Source organism: Gobio gobio (assembly GCF_949357685.1).
Source record: "Gobio gobio genome assembly, chromosome: 10".
NCBI classification, from domain to species: domain Eukaryota; kingdom Metazoa; phylum Chordata; class Actinopteri; order Cypriniformes; family Gobionidae; genus Gobio; species Gobio gobio.
The window spans coordinates 57722441-57742404 of NC_137116.1; the positions used below are offsets into that span (position 1 = coordinate 57722441).

The 19964-nt window shown below is 42.1% G+C and overlaps 1 protein-coding gene across 2 annotated transcripts in view; it reads left to right on the plus strand.

The window, feature by feature from the left end:
• The window catches only part of slc6a6a (solute carrier family 6 member 6a), a 62626-nt gene that overhangs the window by 27134 nt on the left and 15528 nt on the right, over positions 1-19964 (plus strand). For both annotated transcript variants that reach the window (XR_013817276.1, XM_079826527.1), the window contains exons 6-9: positions 5163-5297; positions 7661-7764; positions 8104-8228; positions 12685-12797. Coding sequence is in view for 1 of the 2 variants with exons in the window: in XM_079826527.1 (XP_079682653.1) it covers positions 5163-5297; positions 7661-7764; positions 8104-8228; positions 12685-12797 (477 nt within the window). In the remaining variant the exon portion in view is untranslated. The remainder of the gene's footprint in view (positions 1-5162; positions 5298-7660; positions 7765-8103; positions 8229-12684; positions 12798-19964) is intronic.

Genomic DNA, 19964 nt, shown 5'->3' on the forward strand with positions numbered 1-19964 from the left:
CACTTAGACATGCTTCTTAATCATACTCAATTATTACTTAATATAAAAATAATTATATTCCGGTTCTTCAAAGCTTCAAACGGATTCAGTGTATTTTCGTTTTATCTTAATTTGGTGATGATTTAAGTGAAAAATATTTAGTGTAGGCCTATTTATTTTGTTCTTTTTATTTATATTTTATCTGATCTGTATGCTGATGTTTGCACTGTAAAATAAACCCATGAAAAAAGTGTATTTTTAACGGGTCACAGACACTCGACAATCGTATTTTTATTTAATGCCAATTCAGTATTATAATCTAATCAGTTAACGGTTAATAATCGGATAATGAGCAGCGGTCGCCGTTGGGGAAATTAACCGAATGAGCATCTCTACAGCAGTGTATTTATAATTTAATTTAATTTTAATTAAGAACAGGCAGCATTATGCCAGGATGACGGTCCTTCCTTAGCCGTAGCTGAAGTTGCTGCATTGGCTGCGGTCTGTGGATTCCCTCAAGCTCAACTCGTATTCTCTCAGATGTTTCTGACGCAAATGTTTTACCAGCGGCTGTTGTTTAGGGTCCTTGCCACCACGAGACAAATCGACATTGCAAATTGAACATGTAGCTCGACTTTAATCGCCTTCTTTTGACTGAAAGTACGGCCAAACAACACGTTTTCTGTTCACAAGTTCCATTTTCACTTTCTCACAGCGACTGCAGTCGAACGGTCCAGCTAATAAACCCTTCCCATAATCAAAGACGCCGTCATTACGGTCGACCAGCGATCCGAGTGTAGTTCGAGTCTAGAGTTCGGTTCGGTGGAAAAAAATTCTAAGGTTCGGCAGAAATCGAACCCCGTCAAAAAGCCCAATATTCGGCCGAATCCGAACCCGAATCCTGGATTCGGTGCATCCCTAATTATTACACAGGAATGAGAGTTTAGTTCCTTACCATATCGGCCTAAAAAATCACAACTTTTCATTTTCCGTCGGTCTTAGTACACGATGTAACTACAGAAGGTACTAAAGAAAAATATGGAAACTCTTTGGTCATTTTTTGAGCGAGATGCTAACGGTCTAATCAGATTCAATGATCTATGCTAAGCTAAGCTAAAAGTGCTACCGCTAGACCCGGAGATCGACTGAATGGATTTGAAAACGGTCAAACTCAACTGGGGAGTTGGAAAATTAGCCTATTTTCAAAAATAGTGGCGTGTTCCTTTAACTAATGTAGTTAACTAATGAACCTTATTGTAAAGTGTTACCACTATGTCTATAAAGGTTAATAATGAATGTTTTTGAGGTCTGAGACGTGGGAACAGTGAAGAGAGGGAAAGGGCAAACCAGAGGGATATTTACTCTGGCGATCGACTGGAAAGCAGTCTCCGATCGACTGGTTGGGCACCCTTGATGGAATGCATCCCTGCTGACAAAAAACTATGGCTGCGTCCGAAATGGCCTAGGGCTGTGCTCAGAATATCGACACATCGTCACAAACTCCTGAAGATGCGCGTATCGATACTGTGCTTTTGAATGTAATGGAGGCGATGCGAGCAGCAGTGCAAGACATTCAAAATGGAGAAGAGGTTTTCAGTTAATGAATGAATGGAACATTGCAGCGCCTCACATCCATTAAATAGCAATAGCCTACTCTTTGTGCCTTGTTGCTGTTGATATAAAACAAAGTCTCGGATTTCGAATTACGTCCATTTTATTACGAAGTTCAAAAACATAAATACCGTTTTGGCGCTGTGGCGTGAGATCGCTCTGCCTCAGCTCAGCTCTAGAGAAGCGGCACGTGAACGCATCTTCTCTTCTGCCTTAATACTTAATACCAGTTACAGCGTGAAATAAACATGAATGAACATCTGAACGTGTGTTAAAAGATAGAGTACAACTTACCGAAATCCAGATCATGTCACATGGAATCACTCGATCAGTGTTTCAAACGCGGAAAGGCATCAGTAAAACAACTTGTAAACAATGTCATGTAACATCACATTTACCTCGGAAAAACCATATCCAGTGTCCATAAACTCGTTACTCAGCTAGAAAAATGTATTCTAGAGAGGAGCATTTTGCTAAATATATGCACCATATTCCATATTCATTTTAATTTGTAATGTTCTTCAATAATTAATGCATGTTTGAATTAACCTGGCAAGTTTTTATGACAGCCACCATTTAAATGTTTATATTTCCAAAAATATGTATATGATTATGTCATTTGTTAAGTTAATATTATTGTGTATTAACAATAATATTAACACATGTATTTAGTGTAATTTAAGTGTTTGTACAAATCAGTTCATTTTTACCTTTAATATTATAGTACAACTGACTCCCATGTTTTCTCAAATTTGTTTTAGATTTTAGATTTATCATGAGATTTGTTTTACATTCCAAAATTTGCCATGTATTGTACCTGATATATATCCAAAATAATCTTGAACCAAGCCTTTTTGTGACAATTTATTTATTTCATTTAACTCATTGTTTTTTTTTTAATGACAAAAACAATATAGTTTATTGTATATAACCAGTATAACACTGGGGGGGGCTCATATATAATCACACACAAACAAACAAACGTAAAGAAGAATATAATTCATTTATTTGTACATAATTTATACATACATATTATGTACAATAACAACAACACTCCTAGGGCCCTATGAAATCCGTTTTATTTTTTCCCAAATTCCGTTTTTTCCGTTTGAATTTTTGGGAATTCAGTTTTTTTTACCCTTAACTGTTATTTTAGTCGTAAAAAGACTGTTTTTAATGTTAATATAATAGAACATAAAACATAAAATAGGAATGACCTTAAATTTATTGAGGTAACAAACATCACATTTACTTTTCAGGACAAATACTGCAACATAACACTGCACTCTAAGCACTTCGAGTCACAACTAGATATTAGTGCTGTGAATTAATAAAAATAAAAAAGAATTAAGCACATTTTTTCTGTAATTAATCATTATTAGTTTTTAATATTTTTATATTGTAATAATTTCAGTTACTCTCCAAATTAATTTAGAAACAATTTAAAGACAGCATATTTTAAATATGTGTTGTAATGGCATCTTTTTATGAATGAAGGCCAGTATCACTGATATTAATGTCTATATGAAACATTGATGACGTTACATTACAGTATAACTGAAAGCTACCAATTTCAACATTTATTAGGCTTTAAAAAATAACTTTTAATTTAATTGAACTTAAAACAATCTTTACATAAACCCATTATAATAAATGTTATATTTACTTGTGGCCTTCCCTGTTAGACATAGTCTACACATAAATTGAATAAAGTTATCAACACCTTTCTTAACTGCATAAATAATAAGTGAAATATAGATGAATCATCATTAAAGCTACAATCTTCTGTTCCCGTTGTTCTTTGAACATTAATGACAGACATTATCAGTGCTACTTTAAGATCTACCTCAGCCAAACATGATGTGGATAATGCTGCCTTCACGTGCTATCGGAAATTTGATGATTCCGACTTCTGAAGTCGTGATTACGAGCGCATTGCATTCAAGTTTCAAAATGTGAGGGCTGACCCGCTGACCCGCGCATCTCATTTTCTCTCAAGTTCATTTAAGGCATTATTTTCCATACAGTACATTAAAGTGCATTAAAAACAAGGCAAAATACAGCAAGCACTCCCTGAGGGAACTGCTCGGCTCGGTACTGAGGGCTTAGCGTTGAGTTTCTTAACTTTTCCGCCGATGAAAGCAGAGCCGTGGAGAGCCTGAAACGGCGCCCAGTGACGGATGGTGTAGCAATATTGTTGTCCGGGTGGAAATCGGGAGAAATTCGGGAGAAAGGTCGGCCCGGGAGATTTTCGGGAGGGGCTTTGAAATTCGGGAGTCTTCCGGAAAAATCGGGAGGGTTGGCATGTATGCAATAAACAGATATTACTGTTACTAAACTCTGCTCAAAAGAAATTAAATTCCAAATTGATCCATATCGTGATATGTATCGTATCGTGACATCAGTATCGTGATGCGTTTCGTATCGTGACATTAGTATCGTGATGCGTTTCGTATCGTGACATTAGTATCGTGATATGTATCGTATCGTGACATTAGTATCGTGATGCGTTTCGTATCGTGACATTAGTATCGTGATATGTATCGTATCGTGACATTAGTATCGCGATGCGTTTCGTATCGTGATATTAGTATCGTGATATGTATCGTATCGTGATATTAGTATCGTGATGCGTTTCGTATCGTGATATTAGTATCGTGATATGTATCGTATCGTGATATTAGTATCGTGATGTGTTTCGTATCGTGATATTAGTATCGTGATATGTATCATATCGTGACATTAGTATCGTGATGCGTTTCGTATCGTGACATTGTTGGTGATACACAGCCCTAGCGAGTAGTTACTACATTTGAATTTGAACGAACTTCACAACCGTTAAAAAAGTAAAGTATGAATGAATGTAGTATGAATGTAATCCGAAGTACTACATCCGCCATTTTGTCATGATCATGTGACCTACCAACGTCAGTTGCGTCCCATCACCTCCATTCATATATCGTCTCCTGTGGCCTCATGGGATAGTAAAGTCCATCGTATGCACACTTCAGAATCTCGCCGGAAGTAGTAGGTCATGCGGGAACTTTTCGCCGACTGTTTTTCGAATACTATGAATTCGGACATTGGCGTACTGTTTTTCGCATACTATATAGTAGAGAAGTATTCTCAATTCTTTGAATAGATGAACTTAAAGCTAATAGACATGAACTTAAACCAACAAATTTGTTTTGATTTTATGGGGTCTTTAAAAGATTCACGGTTTTCTAAATGAAAATACAAGCAGATCATGTGAAACACCACAGCTGCCATAAGACATCCCAAGAATATCACGGCTTTACAACGTCATCTAAAGCAAAAGAGAGACATTTTGGTGGTAGATTGACGTGTCCTGGATTATAATCACGGACACACACTGAGCCTCATTCAGCACACACGAGCAGAACTGATGTGTGTGTGAATCAATGAATGATAAATGTGCACTTTCACAAGCCTTCATTTCAGAATTTGTAGCTCTGTGGGTTTCATTTGTGAATATTGATTACTTTACGTAGGTGTATAATTATTTTATTTTCCTAATGTAAATCCATGAGCGCTCTCCCTCTTCTCTGCAGGTGGTCTATTTCACCGCCACGTTTCCCTTCCTCATGCTGATTGTGCTGCTGGTTCGCGGTGTGACTCTGCCTGGAGCCGCTGAGGGCATCAAGTTCTACCTTTACCCTGATCTCACCCGCCTAAAGGACCCTGAGGTACAGAGACAGAGATAACAACATCTGCACTAGGGTTGGGCGATGTCCCCTAAATTGGCAGTTGACGATGTTTACAGTAAAACATCGTGATGGTCGATGATATCGTCGTTTGGGGGGGTAGGTAAATAGGTAGATAATATACTATCTTTACATAAATAGCTACTATTCTCTTAAAACTATCATTTCGTTATTTTTACTAACCCAAATAATGACTCGTCCGCTAGTTTGCACGTGAGGGGAAAAAAATGGGTTCCTTCCACTTAGGAGTTGAGCTCTTTTTATTTTAATATATCTCTTTACATAAATACTATTTTCTACTTTTAAAAAAAATTACTTCGTTATTTTACTAACCCAGTGTTTTGTATGTGAATGTTGTTTCACGTGAATATTACCACAGGAGTGAAGCACAAAGCTTAGCCTAGAAAGGAAATAATGGTCAGAGAGCTCTTCTTCATTCTGTTTTGCGATCTGGATCTGGATCTGGTCACTCGACTTTCCGTGAATTTTAACAATAGGCCTAGTCCATTTTATCCCAATGGACATGGACATCTCGTTTCTTTTCCAAAATCTTCACTCACGTCGCACCCATGTTCGCAGGGGATTATAAACGTTTCTTCCTTTCGTTTGCTTATAATTAAGTCTATTATAACTATTCACATCCTTTACTGTGGTAAAGTATAAAAAACACTATAGGACGAATACCTTATTACTTCAAATTTTATTTAACACAATTTGTTATTAAACTTGGTAAGGCGCGTCAAGTTTGGTTTATTTGAATAGCGCATTTCACACACACACACACACACACACACACACACACACACACACACACACACACACACACACACACACACACACACACACACACACACACACACACACACACACACACACACACACACACACACACACACACACACAGCGCCGGTGATTTTAGTTTCGTTTTCTCTGGCAGTGAATAATCAAACATTGCCTAAATGTCTTGACCCCGTGGAAGATAAAATCCGCTCTTCAGACCTTTTACAACAAGTGTTGCTTTGCAACATCAGGAGAACACATGAAGATGAAGATATTCGAGAAGGTCTATCCAGCTTGTGTCCCGCATTCCTCTCAAAGCGCAGAGAGGTATATGACGCATCTTTGCGGGGAAATAGTATGAATCAAATATTATTCTAACTAATTCATTTTCTTATATTCTTGAGGTTACCATTATTTACTGAAAATCGTTTAAATGTTTTATAGGTTGTGTTGTTTCACTGACGGAAGTGCTTAAATAAACACGCATGCTTATGGATGTTTCAGCCTCAAATCATTTCAAAATGTAGGCTATATATATCTGGCATAGACTACAGTATTTAAAATAGCATATATGCATTAGTTACATTCTCAATTTAATTTACAGAGCAATCCCTGCTAAATGTTTAGTTTAACTAATACTGTAGAAGAGGATTTGTGTGTCGCACTCACAACAGACTCGCAATGGTGGCATCATGAGATCGTCCATCGGCACAACCCTAATCTGCACTGCATTGTTCATTTTCACTTGAAGCAAACTGCAATCTCTCTCTCTCTCTCTTTCTCACCCAAATTCTCCCACTGTTGGACCTTCACGAGTTACAAGATTTGGATAAAGTGAAGGTTTTATATCAATGTTGTGTTAAAGTTTTTAACAGAGTTGTTTTAAATGGGAGAGTTGATACAGTCTGGAAGAAAAATTGGGGATGGGTGAAAAAGCAAAACCATTTTGGAGAGTGTTTTATAAACCACCATTGATGAAGAAATCTGGAGATCTTACACGCTTTCATTACGCTTTCATTTCTGTTAATCTGAGAGTTAGTGATCAGTGTGTGTTTTGTGTTTTAAGTTTTTCATTGTTTTTTAGAATGCGAAAGACTGAAATCAAATTTTTGATGTATTGAGTCGTGTTTTTAAAAATTTGGAGACAAATTCACACATGATGCTTTTATTTTTGGGGCAGGGTATAGCCAAAAGCAAAGAATAAAATGGCAGCTGATCAACTTTGTGGTTGGTCAAGCAAAACTTGCAATTTATGTAAGCAGGAAAAATAGAATAGAAAACAGGCCTTATGTGTCTTTTTAAAGCTTATGTGAAGTCTAGAATTGCTGTTGATTTGAAGTATTATAATGTAATGAATGATATGACATCTTTTGAAATGCAGTGGTGCTATAAGAATATTTTCTGTGCTGTCATGGAGGGGGATTTATCTTTTTCTTTATTCTTGCATTGAGGTGTATAGTTTAAGATTCAATGTTAATCAATTTGTATAATTGATTGTGTGGAATAAAATGTAAAAAAATAAAATAAAATAAAAATTCTCTCTCTCTCTCTCTGGACTGATTTAGGTGTGGATTGATGCAGGAACTCAGATATTTTTCTCATATGCTATTTGTCTTGGTGCAATGACATCACTGGGAAGCTACAACAAGTACAAGTATAACTGTTACAGGTGAGCGCTTGCTGTTGTGTGTCGGTAAATGTTATATGTTTATATCTATATGCTGTGTCTAAACATTGTGTGTGTGTGTGTGTGTGTGTGTGTGTGTGTGTGTGTGTGTGTGTGTGTGTGTGTGTGTGTGTGTGTGTGTGTGTGTGTGTGTGTGTGTGTGTGTGTGTGTGTGTGTGTGTGTGTGTGTGTGTGTGTGTGTGTGTGTGTGTGTGTGTGTGTGTGTGTGTGTGTGTGTGTGTGTGTGTGTGTGTGTGTGTGTGTGTGTGTGTGTGTGTGTGTGTGTGTGTGTGTGTGTGTGTGTGTGTGTGTGTGTGTGTGTGTGTGTGTGTGTGTGTTTAGGGACTGCATGCTGCTCGGATGCCTGAACAGTGGTACCAGTTTCGTGTCAGGCTTTGCCATTTTCTCCGTCCTGGGGTTCATGGCACAGGAGCAGGGCGTGGCCATCGCTGACGTGGCCGAGTCAGGTAATCCTCAGGGTCAAAGGTCACCAAATCTGCTCAACAAATCTGCTATTATTTCTATATATTATATTTATGTGTGTCTGTGCATGTGGGTTTTACACACACATATTTACACACACACACACACACACACACACACACACACACACACATGATGATCTCTTCATCACGGCTCCTGTTAGTGGGTGGGATATATTAGGCAGCAAGTGAACATTTTGTCCTCAGAGTTGATGTGTTAGAAGCAGGAAAAATGGGCAAGAGTAAGGATTTGAGCGAGTTTGACAAGGGCCAGATTGTGACGGCTAGAGACTGGGTCAGAGCATCTCCAAAACTGCAGCTCTTGTGGGTGTTCCCAGTCTACAGTGGTCAGGCTCTATCAAAAGTGGAGGACCAGTGGAGAACCGGCCACAGGGTCATGAAGGACCAGTGGAGAACCGGCCACAGGGTCATGAAGGACCAGTGGAGAACCGGCCACAGGGTCATGAAGGACCAGTGGAGAACCGGCCACAGGGTCATGGAGGACCAGTGGAGAACCGGCCACAGGGTCATGAAGAACCAGTGGAGAACCGGCCACAGGGTCATGGAGGACCAGTGGAGAACCGGCCACAGGGTCATGAAGGACCAGTGGAGAACCGGCCACAGGGTCATGAAGGACCAGTGGAGAACCGGCCACAGGGTCATGAAGAACCAGTGGAGAACCGGCCACAGAGTCATGGAGGACCAGTGGAGAACCGGCCACAGGGTCATGGAGGACCAGTGGAGAACCGGCCACAGGGTCATGAAGGACCAGTGGAGAACCGGCCACAGAGTCATGAAGGACCAGTGGAGAACCGGCCACAGAGTCATGGAGGACCAGTGGAGAACCGGCCACAGGGTCATGAAGGACCAGTGGAGAACCGGCCACAGAGTCATGGAGGACCAGTGGAGAACCGGCCACAGGGTCATGAAGGACCAGTGGAGAACCGGCCACAGGGTCATGAAGGACCAGTGGAGAACCGGCCACAGGGTCATGAAGGACCAGTGGAGAACCGACCACAGGGTCATGAAGGACCAGTGGAGAACCGGCCACAGGGTCATGAAGGACCAGTGGAGAACCGGCCACAGGGTCATGGAGGACCAGTGGAGAACCGGCCACAGGGTCATGAAGGACCAGTGGAGAACCGGCCACAGGGTCATGGAGGACCAGTAGAGAACCGGCCACAGGGTCATGAAGGACCAGTGGAGAACCGGCCACAGGGTCATGGAGGACCAGTGGAGAACCGGCCACAGGGTCATGAAGGACCAGTGGAGAACCGGCCACAGGGTCATGAAGGACCAGTGGAGAACCGGCCACAGGGTCATGAAGGACCAGTGGAGAACCGGCCACAGGGTCATGAAGGACCAGTGGAGAACCGGCCACAGGGTCATGGAGGACCAGTGGAGAACCGGCCACAGGGTCATGAAGGACCAGTGGAGAACCGGCCACAGGGTCATGGAGGACCAGTGGAGAACCGGCCACAGGGTCATGAAGGACCAGTGGAGAACCGGCCACAGAGTCATGGAGGACCAGTGGAGAACCGGCCACAGGGTCATGAAGGACCAGTGGAGAACCGGCCACAGGGTCATGGAGGACCAGTGGAGAACCGGCCACAGGGTCATGAAGGACCAGTGGAGAACCGGCCACAGGGTCATGGAGGACCAGTGGAGAACCGGCCACAGGGTCATGAAGGACCAGTGGAGAACCGGCCACAGGGTCATGAAGGACCAGTGGAGAACCGGCCACAGGGTCATGGAGGACCAGTGGAGAACCGGCCACAGGGTCATGAAGGACCAGTGGAGAACCGGCCACAGGGTCATGGAGGACCAGTGGAGAACCGGCCACAGGGTCATGGGCGGCCGAGGCTCATTGATGCCCGTGGGGAGCGAAGGCTGGATCAAACAGATGAGCTACTGGAGCTCAAACTGCTCCAGAAGTTAATGCTGGTTCTGATGGAAAGGGCTCAGAATACACAGAGCATCTCAGTTTGTGGAGTATGGGGCGGCACAGCCGCTGACCAGTGCCCATGCTGACCCCTGACCCCGCCCAAAACACCAACAGTGGCACTGAGCATCGGAACTGGACCCCCGAGCAATGGAAGAAGGTGGCCTGGGCTGATGATCACGTGTTCTTCTACAGCACGTGGATGGCCGGGTGTGTGTGTGTGTCAGAGTCCTGCACAGGTCCGATTTTGTAAACCCGCACCCGCCCGTACCCGCAGTGCTTAAACCGCATCCGACCCGTTTTCCGACAACAGCACTAAATAAAATCCGCACCCGACCCGACCCGCTTAAAATAGAACCGACACCCGACCCGCACCCGCAATAAAAATCAGTTTAGCATATTACATTATAGACACACTTACAAAAATGTTTATTGCCAGCATTCAGAAGTTATTACACGACCATTAACACAAGGACAACTTCGGGACATTCTAAAACGCTGAACGTGGCTTAATGTACAAAAGACACTGTTATTAAGAGACCAAACTCAGTAAACATAATACTAATAACGTATACTATGTACAAAAAATCAGATGAGCCCAAAATTTGAACACAACGCGTTTAATTACACGTTAAGTGTTTTCCTTCCATAGAAAACCATTATAAGAAAACGCTTAACATGGCTTAATGTAGGCTACTAAGACAGTATTATTAAGAGACCAAACTCAGGAAACATTACAAAAATACTGTTGGATAGAACTGCTTGTGCTTGGTTTGATACCACAGTGATCTGCGTTCTTCCTCAGCGATGAACTTCCACATTTGCGGCTCTCTTTTCTTCAACTCCTCAGGATCCATCTCGACCAGTGCAGGCAGATTGCGCGCGGTTGTGATTCTTCTGTGAGGGCGCGCGCTGCACGGCCACAGATAAACTGATATGGATTTGAAATTTTATCAACTTGAAATACAGGCAAGGCATATTTTTGTATATGCATATTTTTAGGAACACATCTACAATATATATGCATATATTTTTTATATATAGGCCTATATTCGTTTGCACGTGACTGTTTAAAACCCGTGTTTAGACCCGTGTTCTCCCTTGTCCGACCCGCACCCGTATCCGACACAGTAGGATGTTTTTCACCCGTTTCAGCAATATTCGCGGGTCACCCGTCGGGTACCTGCACCCGTGCAGGACTCTGGTGTGTGTGGCTCACCTGGGGAACACATGGCACCAGGTGCACTATGGGAAGAAGGCGTGGCTTACCTGGGGAACACATGGCACCAGGTGCACTATGGGAAGAAGGCGTGGCTTACCTGGGGAACACATGGCACCAGGTGCACTATGGGAAGAAGGCGTGGCTTACCTGGGGAACACATGGCACCAGGTGCACTATGGGAAGAAGGCGTGGCTTACCTGGGGAACACATGGCACCAGGTGCACTATGGGAAGAAGGCGTGGCTTACCTGGGGAACACATGGCACCAGGTGCACTATGGGAAGAAGGCGTGGCTTACCTGGGGAACACATGGCACCAGGTGCACTATGGGAAGAAGGCGTGGCTCACCTGGGGAACACATGGCACCAGGTGCACTATGGGAAGAAGGCGTGGCTCACCTGGGGAACACATGGCACCAGGTGCACTATGGGAAGAAGGCGTGGCTCACCTGGGGAACACATGGCACCAGGTGCACTATGGGAAGAAGGTGTGGCTTACCTGGGGAACACATGGCACCAGGTGCACTATGGGAAGAAGGCGTGGCTCACCTGGGGAACACATGGCACCAGGTGCACTATGGGAAGAAGGCGTGGCTTACCTGGGGAACACATGGCACCAGGTGCACTATGGGAAGAAGGCGTGGCTTACCTGGGGACCACATGGCACCAGGTGCATTATGGGAAGAAGGCGTGGCTCACCTGGGGAACACATGGCACCAGGTGCACTATGGGAAGAAGGCGTGGCGGCGGAGGCAGTGATGCTTTGGCCAATGATCTGCTGGGAAACCTTGGGTCCTCCATCATGTGGATGTGACTTTGACACGTCTCACCTACCTCAGCATTGTTGAGACCATGTCCAGCCTTTCATGGAGACGGTTTTCCCTGTGGCTCTTTCAGCAGATAATGTGCCGCCACAAAGCACAAATGCTTCAGGAATGGTTTGAGGAGCACAACAACCAGTTTGAGGTGTTGACTTGGTGCCAGATACCACAGCACACCTTCAGGGGTCTAGTGGAGTCAATGCCTCGATGGGTCAGGGCTGTTTTGGCAGCAAAAGAGGGACCAACGCAATTTTAGGAAGGTGGTCATAATGTTATGCCTGATCGGTGTGTGTGTGTGTGTGTGTGTGTATATATATATATATATATAATTATTATTTATTATTTTGTGATATATTGCATTTGCGAGAAAAACATCAGTATTGTGAGATTTTAAAATAATCTTTTAAACAATAATAAACTTCTTTTAATAATATATCATTTATTTCTCTGTCTCTCAGGTCCTGGTCTGGCCTTCATCGCGTATCCAAAGGCCGTTACAATGATGCCACTGCCAACGGTCTGGGCCATACTTTTCTTCATAATGCTTCTGCTGCTGGGCCTAGACAGTCAGGTGAGATCAACACACACACACACACACACACATCAGGGTTCCCGTGGGGTCTTAAAATGTCTTAAATTCTCTGAAGTATTGAGTTCTAGGTAAATAGTTTTAAACAAGTCTTAAATTATCCTACGTCCATGTAATGCTACCTCTAATGCTCATTGAAATGCTCCCGCAGCGCTTTTGTGTGTGTGTGTTTATTCCGGGCTGTTGTAGTTCTTTCTTTCGCTAGTCCAACTATAATTCGCTGTATTACAACTACAAATGAGACCAGCATGCATCTTATATTGCAGCCAATCAGCTTTCATGTTATTGGTGTGGGTCTCTTTCGGATTGAACCACAGACGCATCAAACAAATTTTATTCTTCAGCTTCAGTTCTCCAGTTCTTCCAGTTCACACAATCGTGAAAGCGAAGGCGAATCTTTCACACCTGCCATCTCGCATAATGACCAAATAAAAGTACGATATGTCTGATAGCGCTAAAAAGAGTTCATAAAAGCGATGTAAACCACAAACTCAATTCGGTAGACACACACAGACCGATGTCATGGCTGTGGATTCTGTGTGTGTGTTTGCCGCCTGTCAGTTTGCGCTACTGTACCGAATGTGTCTATTTCTAGGCTTACTCTTGAACAATCACACACACATTCATATCCCTGTGTTCTTATTGGTGGTTATGTCTTGACTCTTGAGTAAATAAGTTTGGGATGTGTGTCAGTATTGGATCTGTGCATTACTGTAGTTCTTAAAGTGAAAGCACACTAATACAGCTTATACCCGCTCCTGTCTGTGTGTTAATGTTAAACAAACAACAACAGGGAAAAAACGGTACTTCAACTTAAAGCACTGTTTGTATCCGTATCTTTAGGTTGTATTTCTTTGTCCTATTGTAATTGGTTAATAAGTAATTGGTCTTATTTTATTAATGACCGTTTACTTGAGACATTTTTACTTATATTAATCAATTGCTTTTGGTTATATTTCCCACCCGATAAGCGATAATGATATTAAAGCTAGATAGCACACCACTGGACCAGCCTTTTTTTGTAATACCAAACAAGATCCATGCATTTTGTTTGTTTTATTGTCATGTGTGACTATTGTGCATCTTATATAGTAAATGTGGCATCCTATGAAAAAAACAACAAAACTGGAAATGACCTCCACACATTTTTTATTTCAGAAGGAGTGAAAAAAATTTTTTTTAATAATAATAATAATAATTATATATAGTGAAATCCTGAGATTGAGCTATGAGGAAGTGCAAGTTTACTAATACTTTGTTCAATTTGAATAAATTAATTTGCTTTCCAAGTAATTTTGTGATTCTGCATTTCCTTTGTACGTTTTTTTATTGTGTGATATAGGTCTTATATTTAATTCATAAAGATCTTAAAAAGTCTTAAATTTGACTTGGTGAAACCTGCAGCAACCCTGCACATGCACTTCACAATGACCTGTATGGCTCGTAAAGTAAAGGGATAGTTCAGCCAAAAATAAAAATCCTATCATTTAATCCCCCTCATGTCATCCCACACCTGAATGACTTTCTTTCTTCTGGGGAACAAAAAAGGACTATAAATACAGAACTTTTTTTTAAAGAAAAACACCTAAGACAAAGTTAACGGCCAAACATAATTGAGTCTCCAGAGCTATAAAAGAGCAACCTCTGAGTAATAAACATGTCCTCTGCGTGGTGTGACATATGAGCTGGTGTTGGAATGAAAGACCGTAAACATTGAGATGGTGAAGCCGTCAGATCATAACTGTACAGCATAGTGTTGAGTCCTGAGGTGAAACATCATCTCTCTGCGGCGGAGAGCCAGCGTTGAGGAATTACACTGATATATTTCAGCGGCTGCTTCCCACAAACACACCCTCACACTCTCACATATCACGAGACGGTGAAGTTATTCCAGTCTCATGTGACTTGCTGAAAAGCCAACGTGCGATGGATCACATTTCCTCTTGCGTATGTGTGTGTGAAATTACACCTACATCACACACACACACACAAGCAAACACACTAAGAGCAACAACAGGACATAAATAAGTTGTGAATGTCATTGACTCTCCAATGGGCGATGAAAAGAATTATAAACGCTCAGACTGTGTGTCGAAACACATGCTTTGACTTTCCACAGTTGAGGGTCAAATGAGGTGGTGACCTGATTCAGAAGCTCCGCCATTGCTCATTCATTAAACCCTTAACCTCAGAGGACTCCAAGAGGCTTGTCCCTGTAAAGCAATGTTTATCTGACACAATGTGCATTAGCGACGGGTATTTGAGTTTAAAGAGGACATTTTAAAGTCTATCCTAAGGGAAAGCCTTATAAAGTCACTCCAAAGGGAGTTATTAACAAATGAACAAGTCACAATATTCCTCATTTAAATACAACCCCAAATCAGAAAAAGTTGGGACAGTATGGAAAACGCAAAAAAAAAAAAAAAAAGAAGTGATTTCTAAATTTATTTTGACTTGTATATCATTGCAGACAATATGAACACAAAATATTTCATGTTTTGTCTGGTCAACTTCATGTCATTTGTAAATATGCATCCTTTCCTGTCATTCAGACCTGCAACACATTTCAAAAAAAGTTGGGACAGGAGCAATTTAGGGCTAGTAATGAGGTAAAAAGGTTAAATAATGATGTGATTTGAAACAGGTGATGTCAACAGGTGATTGTAATTATGAAACCCCATTTCGATAATTTTCTCACGTATTTGTTGGCAAACTGGCGATCCTCGGCCCATCTTTGCTCCTAAAGGATTAGACCTTTCTTGGATGCTGCTTTTGTACCAAATCATAATTACAATCACCTGTTGACATCACCTGTTTCAAATCACATCTTTATTTAACCTTTTTTTTTTTTTAAATGTGTTGCAGGTCTGAATGACAGGAAAGGATGCATATTTACAAATGACATGAAGTTGACCAGACAAAACATGAAATATTTTGTGTTCATATTGTCTGCAATGAAATACAAGTCAAAGTAAATTTAGAAATCACTTCTTTCTTTTCTTTTTTTGCGTTTTCCATACTGTCCCAACTTTTTCTGATTTGGGGTTGTAATTCCCGCCCATACACAAAAAGGGCGTGGCCTAGTTGAGTTTATTTAGTAGTGTGTTAACCAAGCCGACGCGCATCGATCAGCCCCAGGTGGTTGGTCCAGTATTGACCCTTTTTCGGTTAGTAAACATACGCACAACCGGCTTATCGTCATAGAATGTCTCTGAACAGATTCACGCCCACTTTTAGGGGAAAATAAACTAGACTCCCATAGACTTCCATACAAAATAGCAGCAGAATGGAGGAAAATAAACCTTGGAGAAACCAGGCTCAGTCGGGGGGGCAGTTCTCCTCTGGCCAATTAACAAACAGCGTATTATTATTATTATTCTGGCAACTTTACAGGTCAGAGGTCATAATAGATCGAAATATCTCCTGTCGGAGACGGGTTTATTGAGGATGACGTATTGATTTAACAATTATTAAATTGCAATATTCGAAAGATCGGAGTCATCACGCCGGAGACGGGTTTATTGAGGATGCCGTGTCGATGAGGCAGTTTCAGGAGGAGGATAATCACGGTCTCTCAGACACTTCAGGGTCATGTGTTGGTCATGTGTTGGTCATGTGTTGGTCATGTGTTGGTCATGTGTTGGTCATGTGTTGGTCATGTGTTGGTCATGTGTTGGTCATGTGTTGGTCATGTGTTGATCATGTGTTGGTCATGTGTTGGTCATGTGTTGGTCATGTGTTGGTCATGTGTTGATCATGTGTTGATCATGTGTTGATCATGTGTTGATCATGTGTTGGTCATGTGTTGGTCATGTGTTGGTCATGTGTTGGTCATGTGTTGATCATGTGTTGGTCATGTGTTGGTCATGTGTTGGTCATGTGTTGGTCATGTGTTGGTCATGTGTTGGTCTTGTGTTGGTCATGTGTTGGTCATGTGTTGGTCATGTGTTGGTCATGTGTTGGTCATGTGTTGGTCATGTGTTGGTCATGTGTTGGTCATGTGTTGGTCATGTGTTGGTCATGTGTTGGTCATGTGTTGGTCATGTGTTGGTCATGTGTTGGTCATGTGTTGGTCATGTGTTGATCATGTGTTGGTCATGTGTTGGTCATGTGTTGATCATGCGTTGGTCATGCGTTGGTCATGCGTTGATCATGCGTTGGTCATGCGTTGGTCATGCGTTGGTCATGCGTTGGTCATGCGTTGGTCATGCGTTGGTCATGTGTTGGTCATGTGTTGGTCATGTGTTGGTCATGCGTTGGTCATGCGTTGGTCATGCGTTGGTCATGCGTTGGTCATGCGTTGGTCATGCGTTGATCATGCGTTGGTCATGCGTTGGTCATGTGTTGATCATGCGTTGATCATGCGTTGATCATGCGTTGGTCATGCGTTGGTCATGCGTTGGTCATGCGTTGGTCATGCATTGATCATGCGTTGATCATGCGTTGGTCATGTGTTGGTCATGTGTTGGTCATGTGTTGGTCATGTGTTGGTCATGTGTTGGTCATGCGTTGGTCATGCGTTGGTCATGCGTTGGTCATGCGTTGGTCATGTGTTGGTCATGTGTTGATCATGTGTTGGTCATGTGTTGGTCATGTGTTGATCATGCGTTGATCATGCGTTGGTCATGCGTTGGTCATGCGTTGGTCATGCGTTGATCATGCGTTGATCATGCGTTGGTCATGTGTTGGTCATGTGTTGGTCATGTGTTGGTCATGTGTTGGTCATGTGTTGGTCATGCGTTGGTCATGCGTTGGTCATGCGTTGGTCATGCGTTGGTCATGCGTTGGTCATGCGTTGGTCATGCGTTGGTCATGCGTTGATCATATGTTGGTCATGTGTTGGTCATGTGTTGATCATGCGTTGATCATGCGTTGGTCATGCGTTGGTCATGTGTTGATCATGCGTTGGTCATGCGTTGGTCATGCGTTGGTCATGTGTTGATCATGTGTTGGTCATGTGTTGGTCATGTGTTGATCATGCGTTGGTCATGCGTTGGTCATGCGTTGATCATGCGTTGATCATGTGTTGGTCTTGTGTTGGTCATGTGTTGGTCTTGTGTTGGTCATGTGTTGGTCATGTGTTGGTCATGTGTTGGTCATGTGTTGGTCATGTGTTGGTCATGTGTTGGTCATGTGTTGGTCATGTGTTGGTCTTGTGAAAGATACATCCACACACTTAATTTGGTCCATTTAAAAACATGTCCCTTCATTCTCCCACCGTCAAATTGGTCTGAAAACCCCACCCAGTGGCCAGAGGTGTCTTACCCGGACATTTACTCGCACCTCATCGAGTCACCAGGTAAACCAGTGCATGATTTAACTTCGTTTTTGAATCATGAAGTACGGATGATGCTATCGGAAGCTACGTCAGGCTAGTTAACTACGGCTGGACAGAAAAGTGCACTCATTACTCTAAATATAAAGACATAATATATATATATATTTAAAGAAATCATTCACTTGTTACACCAATTTGACGCTGGGAGAATGAAGGGACATGTTTTTAAATTGACCAGATTAAGTGTGTGGATGTATCTTTCACGCTCTTGGCAGGCCGGCTGGACATATAATGACTTGACATGTTTAATCTGAGTGATTTCTGAAGTTATTCACGCCTGCCGGCTGTGTACTGATGTTGTTTTGTGCTGCTATTTTGTATGGAAGTCTATGGGAAGTCTAGTTTATTTTCCCCTAAAAAGGGGCGTTGACTAAATGAACAGTTAAGTTCCCGGATGTGCCGGTCGTCCATATAGTGATGTTTTTGTGTGTGTGGAGCTTAGCTGAAGGCAGAACGATTCTCCTGATCGCTTCACTAACGCTAGCCAGCAAGTGTTTTAAGGTGAGCTTGTTTATGAACAATGACTGGAGTAATTGCATCTGAATATGGAAGGTCACGCTCTGTCCGGGACGTGACTATTATTTTAAAAAGTTAACTTTAACGGACGGAAGCAGATTGACCGACCCATATTCTCTCACTCACTGGATGGACGATCTGACCTCCGGTTGAGCCATTACACTCAGGGCCGGCCCAGGTTTATTTAAAATAGCAACATTTTATGATCTAAATTTCTCAGTTTACTTCATGGTGAAAACATGAATGCGCATAGTTTAGAGCGTTAGATGCCTATAACTGCTAAATGGACACTTACAAGACTTAAATACACAGATTTAACAGATGAGTTTTGTGTTGTACGATCTGAAGTTCTGCTTAGCCAGCGCCTGACACACACACACACACACACACACACACACACACACACACTCCAGTCCGCTCGTTTTATTGTGTTTAACCACAGCTGTCGGGGTTTTTTGTCTGGCAGTAGTAACAGGTATGCGGTAAAATTTCAATTTGGAGCCTGTACTCCGTCGATTCTGGCACCCAAAAACACAACAAGAGGACATGTTGAGCTCCGACTCTGTGCTGGTTTGTATTGGCCTCCTTTGTTTTGCCTCCAGCTAAAGGCGTGAAGTAATTGTGACGCAAAAAGTGTCTATAGCTCATAAGCCCCGCCCCGCCGTGTTTTCTAATGGACGCGAGACAAACTAAACAATCAATTTACACTTCATATAATTTTTCCTATAGTTGGTTTCTGTCATTTTAGGCAGTTTTTATCACGCTGATTTAATTTCAAGTGTTTGTTTTTTAAATAAGTTTAGTTTTAGTGAGTTATTTGATGCTATAAAAACGGGGGGTGTGACGTCATGATTGACAGCTGAGATTGATGGCTTCTCTGAGTGAAGTTGTCACTGAGGGACCAATGGACTTTTTTGGGGATTTTCGGGATGAGATTGAAGCTTCAGCTTTCATTTCTATAACTGTTTATTTCTCACCGACATAATGAATTGTTGCATCTGTGAGAGTGTGGGCGGGCTTTGGATATTGTGGTTTACTACTGCGCAGACTCGGCCCCAAATTTGGCGTCCATTTTTTTTTTTTTTTTTTACAGTATATGGTTGAAACTCGCAGTTATGGTAAGGGCCGGGAGATTTGGAAGTGATGAGCTGCAATAATGTAAACCTATGCTAGTAGAGCCCAAAAAAACTAAATCAAGGCTGCGTCTCTTGAGTAGGTGCTTATTTTGAATTACTAATTACTTCACAACTGTTAAAAAGTATGTTCTATATGTGTGTTGTACTACATTCGCCATG